We start from the raw sequence: 9,397 nt of genomic DNA, 5'->3' as shown, positions 1-9,397 counted from the left end.
TGGTGGGATACAGGGCATTTTGCTGGGATACTGGGTGAAGTGGTGGGATATGAGGCGGATTACTGGTGGAGCCAAGGGACCGTGCCCTTTGGGACTCAGCACCCGCCCTGTGGGGACGCCGGGCCCGTCCGCCCCTCAGCAGGCCCAGGCCTCTCCCCGTTGCCATGGCGACATCTCCCCCCCCTCCCTTCCCGCCCCCGCCCCCCGAGCAAAATATTTTCGTCCCCCCACGTGATATAAACAGCTCCCCACCACCACGTGACGCGGAGGGCCGAGCGGCGTCAATCAAAACCACGGCTCCTCCAATCCCCAGCCGCTCCTGCCGGCGTCGTCCCGCCTTCCGGAAGCCAGCGCGCCAATCAGCTCCGGGCTCCCTTTTCCAACGGTTTGACAGAGGCGGCCGGAGCGCGGAGCAGATTGACACAGCCCTCAACCTATAGCACCTCAATAACCCGCCCGTCCTCCCGCCTCCGTGAATCTCCGACCAATGAGCGGGCGCGCGGCTCGAGAAGCCCCGCCCCTCGCCCCGCCCCCCGGCACTGCGGTAATATGGCTCCGTAGCGAGCGGCGCGGGTCGGTGCCGCCGCCGCCATTAACCCCTTAGTGCCCGGCGGCGGCGCGGGGGGGGGCGGCTCGGGGGCGGCCCGCCGGGTCCATGCGCAGCCGGCGGCCGGCCGCTGCCCCGCCGCACCCAGGATGAGCTCGGCCGCCGGCCCCGCCGCCCTGCCCCCGGGCTCCGCCAGCCGGGCCTTGCATGTGGAGCTGCCCTCGCAGCAGGTACGGCCGGGACGGGCCGGGGGGATCCGTGAGGGGTGGGGGTGCTCTGAGGTGAAGGGGGGGTGCTCTGAGGTGAAAGTGGGGCTCCCTGAGGTGAAAGGGGGGAGTCCCTGGGGTTTGGGGGCTCCCCTGAGGTGAGAGGGGGGTTTCCAGAGGTGAAGGGGGGGCTCTTCTGAGGTGTGGGGTGTTCTGAGGTGAAATGGGGGGGGGGGGGTCCCTGGGGTTTGGGGGTGTGTTGAGGTGAAGGGGGGGTTTCCTGAGGTGAAAGGGGGGAGTCCCTTGGGTTTGGGGGCTCCCCTGAGGTGAAAGGGGGTTTCCTGAGGTGAAAAAAAAGCTCCCCTGAGGTGTGGGGGTGTTTTGAGGTGAAATAGGGGGGTTCCTGGGATTTGGGGGGCTCCCTGAGGTGAAAGGGGGGCTCTCCTGAGGTGTGGGGTGCTCTGAGGTGAAAACAGGGAAGTCCCTGTGATTTGGGGGTGTGTTGAGGTGAAGAGGGAGCTCCATGGGTTACGGGGGTGACTTGAGGTGAAAAGGGGGGGGTCCCTGGGGTTTGGGGGGGTCTCTTGAGGTGAAGGCAGGGCTCCATGGCATGTGAGGGAGCCCTGAGGTGAAGGAGGGGGGTTCTCCTGAGGTGAAAGGGGGGCTCTCCTGAGGTGTGGGGTGTTTTGAGGTGAAATGGGGGGTTCCCTGGGATTTGGGGGTGTGTTTAGGTGAAGAGGGGGCTCCATGGGGCATGGGGGAGCTCTGAGGTGAAGGGGGGCATTCTCCTGGGATGTGGGGGTCCCTTGAGGGGAAGGGGGGTTCCCTGAGGTGAAGAGGGGCTCCCCTAAGGTGTGGGGGTTTCTTGAGGTAAAGGGGGGCTCCCTGGGGTGTGGGGGTGTCTCGGGGTGAAGGGGGTTCCCCTGAGTTGTGGGGGCATCTTGGGACGTGGAGGTCCCTTGAGGTAAAAGGGGTCCCCATTAGGCGTGGGGGTCCCTTGAGGTGAAGAGGGGTCTCTGGGGTGTGGGGATCCCTTGAGGTGAAAATGGGATTCTCCCTTAGGTGCCTGGGGTGCCTCGAGGTGAAGGGAGGGGTGGGAGGGCTGACTGCGGGACGTATTCTGGAGAGGAGTGAGAAGTCCCCTCCCCAGCACATCCTTCCTTCGCCTAACTCTGTTTTTCCTGTTTGCTGATCCTCGGCTTTGGGTTTCCTGGGCAGCCGTCCCACTGAGCCGAGCGCTTTAATTTCGGACAGCGTTAGGAGGCGAGGTTAAGTGAGGTAGCCTAGGCTCTGCTCGAGGGTTTAGCAATCTGTATCGGCCTGTGCCCTTTCCCCTCCTGCGTGCTGTGCCTTTTGGTTCCAGTCAGCTTCGACAGCAGTGCTGGAGGGGGGGGGGATAGTGACTTAGCATGCCTTTGCTTTTCTTCAGAAATTCTGTGCTAGGGAAGCGCGCCCTGGAAGTTTTGGTTCGCTGCCCCTGCGCCGTTGGCGGCGCGTGGTCTGAGCTGCTTCAGCTGGGTGCTTCCAGGTGTGAAAACGAAGCATTGCTAGAGGAAAAAAATCGATAGATGGCAGCTGGAAATGAGGCCGTAACCGCTCCTGGGGTGAGACCGATTTACCAGGCCTTCACTCAGGGGCAGAGGAAGGATGGAGATGGCTCTCGGCCGCAGGAGCAGCGCGAGTACTGACCCTGATTTGAGAGCAACTGCTTACTCTAAAACGCGGGCCTGTTCCGTGTTAACGAAGATAAACACAAGCTCTCTTTTGGATGAACTTTACAGGGTGCTGAGCGTCGTTCAGGGGATCAAGTACTGCCTTCTGCCTGCTAAATTTCTGGTTTTATTCTTTCCCAGGCTTGTGCAAGAACCGAGTGAACGCTGCAGGGAGAAGCCTTAGTATTAGTCACTGGAATTCATTTGTGAAAGTGAGACCAAAACAATCCTTTTATTTTTTTTTTCCTCCTCTGGGAGTAGAAACTTTTGTAGGAGTTTGTAGGAACAGAAACTGAATCATCAATTAGAGGCTGTTCCAGTCAAGTAAATATTTAGTTTGAGTTCTGTAGGATGCTCGTGGAGATGCTGCAGAGATGTTAATTGTAGCAAGCAGAAGCCTGCAACAGTCTGAAGTGTTGTTTTGCTGTGTGCTCTGCCTGTGTGTCTGTGTTTTGTACCAGAGCTTGCCATTGAATCAAGAAGCTCTGAAGCTGCCATCTCATATGCAGATAATACAGCGAAAGAGGATGATTTGTTACCTGAGCTTAGAAGTCTCTTACTGAACTGCAAAATACCTTCAAGGGGCTGTCTCCCTGCAGGTGTTTTACTGCAGAAACGAGAAATCGAGTGGAAAAGTCACTGCAGTTTAGTGCTCCACCTGAATAATGTAAAAAATGTGTCTGATCCGAGCGGGTGCTGCGTAACGCAAGGTAATGTTTGCTACCTGCTAGCACGGAACGTGACCCAGCGATTTGTTTCAGTAGGCAGCTTTCTGCAGAACACCTGGTGCTGCATTTTTGGAATATAGGGATGGATGTGAGGTGGTCGAGGTCATGGTTATAAATCTCTCTAAAGAGTAAATTCTCAAACTTGTGAACTTGAGGTGAGTGCTTTTAATGACCGAGGGTGTGATTTCAGTTTAGATTTAATACTACCTGTGAAATTCACGTTGATCAGAGGCAGGATGACCTGGCTTAAGAGTGCATTTTGCTTTTTTTCTACCTTTTAAATGGGAGAAATAGGTGGTGGAGCTGTAAAGAAATGCATCTGGTTAAGCATAATTCCAATTTGTGTCCTTAATTGTTCCATGATGTCCTTTTTTTTTTCTCCTCCTGGAAGAGCGAGTCTAGCAACTGAAAAAGTGTCTTGAAACAACTGCACTTGAAAGCAGGAATTCTTTAGCGTTATCTCTTCCCGGCTGCTTGATGCAAGAAAGCCAGGAGCGTTGTGATAACTTCTTACGTGTTTGTAAAAGCTTAGAAGAAACTTTTCAGTCCTGTCTTTATAAGCAGTTCAAAGGAATGGGGGGGACTCAGACCTTTCGGACTTACAATCTAGGTGGAAGAACTTGGACAAAAAATGCAGTCTTTATCGTAGAGCGGCCGGTCACGCTGCAGTCAAATGATCTGTTGGATGTTACTGTGTTAATTGCTGACCAAAACAGATACCGTGTGTGGTTGGCTAGAGGCAGGAGCTTGCTAGAGCAGTCTGCGTGGACTTCAGCACCAGTGCTTCCAGCACTTAAATTTCTCCTTCATGCTGAAACCGATAAACTTTTGCTATTGATTCCAGCTTTGCTACTTTATTGTGAACAAGGTGAATTACGATGGGGGGAGGCAAACAAAACCCAGCGTGGATTTCAGGGTAACAGGTGAGCGCCAAGTCAGACGTGCAGCAGCTTACTGCCTCTCTGCCTGGGATGAAATGTCACTTCTGAAGTGATGCTTCACAGCTCATCCCCGAGCAGTTTCACTCTGCACCAGCCGCAGGGGGGGAAAAAAAAAGAAAAAGCTCATCAGCTGCTTGACTATCAGCAAGCTATGAGGTAAAAAGTTTGGGCTGCTCCTGTCGTGAAGTTCCCAGGTCTGACTGAGCAGCCGTAAGAGGCTTTCTTCTGGAAATCATCTGTGAATTACTTCCAAATTATTGGAGAAAATGACATGTGATGCTTAGACTGTACATAAGGCATTTTGTGCCTGTAATGGGACCAAGTAGCGCTTCCATCTCTAGTAGCGAGATCTGCTTCTTTCCCAGCGAGTTGTTCAGCTCTTGGACCCCTATTATTGATAACTTCTTGCAGAAAAGAGTTCTGCTCTCTGGGTAATGGACAGGGAAAAAAAGCCAGCTGTTGTAGATACTAAGGGATGCACTAGGAGCTGTATTCTGAGTTAATTTTCTTCTGACAGAGTTTTTAATTCCAGCTTAGTGCTGGAAAACTGTGTTTCAGTGTGCCCTGTTGTGCTTACGTCCTAGGTGGGTTTCAAAGGTGAGTGACTCAAACGCTTTGGATGTGTTGCACAGGAGGGTGGGTTTGGGGGAGCTGAAAGTGCTGCAGTGAACGTGGACGCGGTGGTAAGAAGGGAAAGGGTGAGCTGTGTCACTGCGCGTAGCCATGAACGTTGTCAGGGCAAAATCGGGTGACCCAGCATCTTCTGTGCCTTTTAGCTCGTAGCCATCTTCTGTCAGGTGATGAAAGTTTCTGTGCAATGGAGCAGCGAAGAGTTTTCAGCCCCAAAGGTCAGAAGCAGGTGTTCAGGCAGAGCAAACGTTTAGTGAAACTTCACAGGGACGTTCTGTAGCCTTCACTCACTTTCAGACTGGGATTCATAAAGAACCAGTTGGAATTTGATGTTTTTTTTAAGAGTCCAAGAGCAGTGCTTGGTAAATATAACTCTGGTGGCTTCAGTACCAGCTTAACTCTGGGAGCAGCCTAGCTCGCATTGCATGGGCAGAGGGTAGAGATGGGGCCTGGACTGGTTCCTTGTGGAGCCTCGCATGGCTCACTTGCTCTCTGAGCTCCAGCAAAGCGCAGAGCATCACCTTTGTTTATACCCAGTGCTGATAAGGACTTGTCAGACTAGATGTGGGCCAGTTTCACGGAAGGCATGTTGGGTATTTCCAGTAGTTGGGTAAAACCATCGTGTGGCCAGGTTGTATTTTCTATTATCCCAGCATTGCTCAAGCAATTGGTTATCCCTGTCCTAAACATTTTTGGCAGGGAAAAGTCCTTTGCTTTGACTACCGAAGATGAAAACCAGATTGAGGAATCGAAAAACTTCAGTCAGCCAAACAAGGCTCTGTAGCAAATACCTAGTGGTAGGAAGGAAGTCCCGCAGAAATCTTTGAGTGTGAAACCACACCGTAAGATTTCTCTTCCATAACTTGCCTGGGATGGAAAGGGATTGAACTTGGACTGTGAAGGTTCTTTTGGGGTTTATATTCTTTCTTCGTGGTTCTTACTGTAAAGAAGTGGGTAGTTGTACAAGAAACTTCCCGTTGAGCTACATTTGAGTAATGTATGCTAAACGTCGAGGAGTCTTGGAGCTTTTGGAGTCTCTAGCAGTTGGGTGAGCTTGACGTAAATACCTCAGAAACGTGTTACTGAGCTGTGTGAAGCCAGGACACAAGGGAATGGAAGTCACAAGCAAAGTGAACTGTAAAGGAAGAGGTGGAAAGAACTTTCCAGGAACACAAGTAGGTCTTGACTGAAAGCATTTCTGGCTTTTGATAGTAAATCCCAGCTTATTTTTAGCAGTCGGAAGCGACGATCCAGGGTAATTAAATACCTCAGGTACGTACATGCTTTTGATATTTGAAGCGATCAAAGCGAGTTGAGGTAAAGCAACATGAGGTAAATTAGAACGAGCTGAAAATTTCCAAATTACTTTCTTTAAAGATGCACGCAGCTCATAAATAATGTGGGCACCGTGGCATAGACGGGTGATTGAAGGTGTTGGCAGCTGAGTTTGCGAGGCGTTGTGTGTGGGAGAAGTGAAGAAACCTGCTCTTTGGGCCTGTGGCTGCACACGTACCAGCTCTGCAGCGAAAACAGTATGCAAAAAGCATCTCTTCTGGAGGCTGCTTTATGTAGCTATTGTTACATATTCCAGTGAGTAATACGAAAACAAATCTGACTCTTAAATATTTGACTTCCTCTTTCCTACGAAGTGTACTGGGGGAAATCTGAAAGGCAGATGGAAAGTGGTGCATTTGAATGCTGCTTTCACTTCTCTCTGACACACGTGGTCTTCAAACGTGGAGCGGGGAGGGAAGAAACCCTCCAGTAAAACACCAACGTGGGAGCGCTGACCTAGTGATCACACACGCTGCTTTCTCCAGCTGCATCAAGGTCTAGCACTTGGCAGAGACAGATGCCAGTCAGGAGGAAGTAGCTGCTGTGAAACTGGAACTGTAGCCCTAAAGTTGTGGTTAATCTGGGGTAGGTCTGCCTGTTAATCTGGGGTTAGATTTTTTGCTTTGTATAATGTACTTTTTTCCCCCCCTTAGGAATGCGAGTGTGTTTTGTAGACTGATCTCTAAATATGATCTGTAGGAGGCTGCTCTGTCAGCTGTAGTAAATCAGATTTGATGCTTTATTTAGGAGATATGGAGGGGGGGGGCTGTCAGAAAATATTCTTAACCGTGTGAAGGAAAGGTCTTGATAGTTGATAAAGATTCACTCCATATTTATAAAGAGAGGCTTACTGCTCTGCCCTCGGTTTGTCATCCTCTAAGATCATAAACATTAATAAGCTTCAGGTTGTTATTAATCAGCACGTGCTGTTCCTTGTGTAACGTGTTGCATGCCTGAAATTAGGCGGTTCTTTAGGGTCAGACAGGCCTTTGCTTTGGTTTTGTTGATGCTCGACTCCATCAGGCCGTGTGTAATTTTTGGGTCATCCTTCTGAGCATCGTGTTCTCCTCTGGAATACCCGGCTCGTTCCCGCAGCTCCTGTGGGTGAATGCTGTGCTGCCCGAGGTGAGGTTAAAGGCTTGAGATTTCTCCAGACTATTACAGAGCATCGTTAGGGAGGTGAGGCTTGTGCCTCTTCTCTCTGCTACCCCGTGGTAGGGTTCCCTTCTTGCATCAAAGAAGCAGTTCTGGGTTTGGTCTCTCCTCTTGCGAGGGAGTAAATATTTATTTAGGCAAACTCCAATAAGGAGCAGCGGTCTTTTTAGCTGCTGCTTAAAGGTATTTGTTTAAGATGGGAGTATTGTATGCGTGTAATCCCTTGTTATTTGTACCTTAAATAAGCACCTAGCAAGAGGGACTTTGTCTGGCCAGTGGGGTCAGTGCCTGTAGGATTTTCTCAGCCTCAGTTCAGAGCAATATTTTCTTGCACACCGGGAGTTCTTGCTCTTTGGAGTTGGGTTGTTTGCCAGCTTGCTTGGGCTGTTGCTGTTGTGGTGACCACAACCAAACACAGCTGTTGAAATAATACAGAGACGGAGCTTGATTTGCCTAAGCCTCCGAGTGGCCTTAGGATTTTGGTATCGAATCCTTCCCGTTAACATTACATTTAAGTGAGTTGTGTGTTTTTTGTCGCACCTAACCATCCTCTTTGTATCCTGAGGCTGAACAGCCATGCCTTCTGTCCCTGTCCCTACCTCACCTTTTAAATAAGAGGCTCTTTCTGCAGCGACGAGCACGGATTGATTTGGGACGTGGGAAGAAGGATGAAGATGCAGAGGACCCATGAAGAGTGTGAACAGTGAGCCTGCACTGCGTTTCCGTCTTGTTCTTGGTTGTCTCCTTGGTTTTGAGCTCTAGGAAAGTGACGTGGATTTTCTGCGTGAGATAATGGTGTACAAAAAGGAAGCTTCTTTCTCCTGCATGGCCGCTGGCTGCTCACCCCCTCGCTCTGAGGTAGAACTTGGTTTCTGAGGTGCTCCCCAGGGTAAAGTCATTAAATAGTGAGGAAAGGTCTTTGTAGTCCTCTCTGGGAGAGAGGATGCAGGGGAGAAAGGACCAGAGGGCTTAGTTTCTTTGAAAAGTAATACGTAGCCATTCTGCAGTCAGCCCCCCTGATTGTTTTCTGATACTGCCGTTGCTGTTTTAATTGCCATTAGAGGCGTAGGTTGTGCCACAGACTGCCATGTTTTGCTGAGATCGTGAAGGGCTCCTTTGCTTTCCAAGAACAATTTTTCTCCATCTGTGTCTACATATGCCGTGTCAAATACAGAGCCTTATTTCCTTATCGTTCCTCCTTTGTGTTCTCCCTGAATCAGCAGGGGAAGACTCTTTTGGACAGCATCTTTAATGTGCTGACCGCTCGTGTTGAGCTTCCCAGCGCAGGGACAGGAGGAGCTGTTGCAGAGGTGGGTGAGTGGAAACCAGTGAGTCTCAGCACGCTCAAATGAGAGTTTCAGGGGTTTCAGACCCTTCAAAAGTCTTTCAGATGTCTGTAAGTGGTTTTTAAAAAAAAAAAAAAAGGAAGCACCTTCATTTAAGGAACTGTAAACTAGAATCCACAATTAAACAGCTGTGAAAATGTTGAGCCCATGATGAAAGCAGTCTTGTCTTGTGCTTATTTAGTTTAGGTAAATAGCACTGCACAGAGCCAGCGCATCTCGTTCCTTCCATCACATCTTGAGGAATGTGAGAGAAGAGTTGTCTGTATGCACAATGTATCTTCACAGGAAAAATGCAGCTACAGTCCTACAGTGTCTTTGAACTGGTGCGGGCCTCAGGTGTTACTCATACAGGTATAAAAGGCAGTTGCCGGAAGGAAATTAAGTGTTTAAAAGGGCAAAGAAGTTACTAAACCGCTGTTGGATCCCATCGTTTGTCACAAGGAGACTGAGATACGAAGGGGGTGCAATTACAGGGAGATCAGCAAATGGCTTGCTGACCTATGATGGTTGTGTGAGGGCCTCGTCGCCTCCAAGTGCATCCCGGAATGACATTTAAAATAGAATTCCCCAAATTCCTTATGGTTTGGCCTACAGAACTGAATAGCAAACGCTTCTGCTTTGCTTCTGAAATAGACCCAAAGTCGTGTTTGGTTCTCTTGACTCAGAGCTGTCAGAAGATGAACTGTGGAAAGTGAATGTTTCATTGCGAAACTCCACAAATCTTCCCAGCGAGTGTGCAAATCAGAAGACAACTTCTTGTTGTTCCTCGAGTACCGTAAGCAGGGGTTTTAAGTAGC

The 9,397-nt window shown here is 50.1% G+C and overlaps 1 protein-coding gene across 2 annotated transcripts in view; it reads left to right on the top strand.

Moving 5' to 3' along the window:
* Positions 1 to 543: 543 nt before the first annotated feature.
* The window catches only part of UVRAG (UV radiation resistance associated), a 93,888-nt gene continuing 85,034 nt past the window's right edge, over positions 544 to 9,397 (top strand). For both annotated transcript variants that reach the window (XM_066990017.1, XM_066990018.1), the window contains exon 1: positions 544 to 777. In XM_066990017.1, the coding sequence (XP_066846118.1) occupies positions 697 to 777 (81 nt within the window). In that variant the 5' untranslated portion in view covers positions 544 to 696. The remainder of the gene's footprint in view (positions 778 to 9,397) is intronic.

This window comes from Anser cygnoides, chromosome 1, assembly GCF_040182565.1.
Source record: "Anser cygnoides isolate HZ-2024a breed goose chromosome 1, Taihu_goose_T2T_genome, whole genome shotgun sequence".
NCBI classification, from domain to species: domain Eukaryota; kingdom Metazoa; phylum Chordata; class Aves; order Anseriformes; family Anatidae; genus Anser; species Anser cygnoides.
The sequence above is the reverse complement of the archived record's forward strand: the minus strand, read 5'-3'. Positions and strand labels throughout refer to the sequence as shown.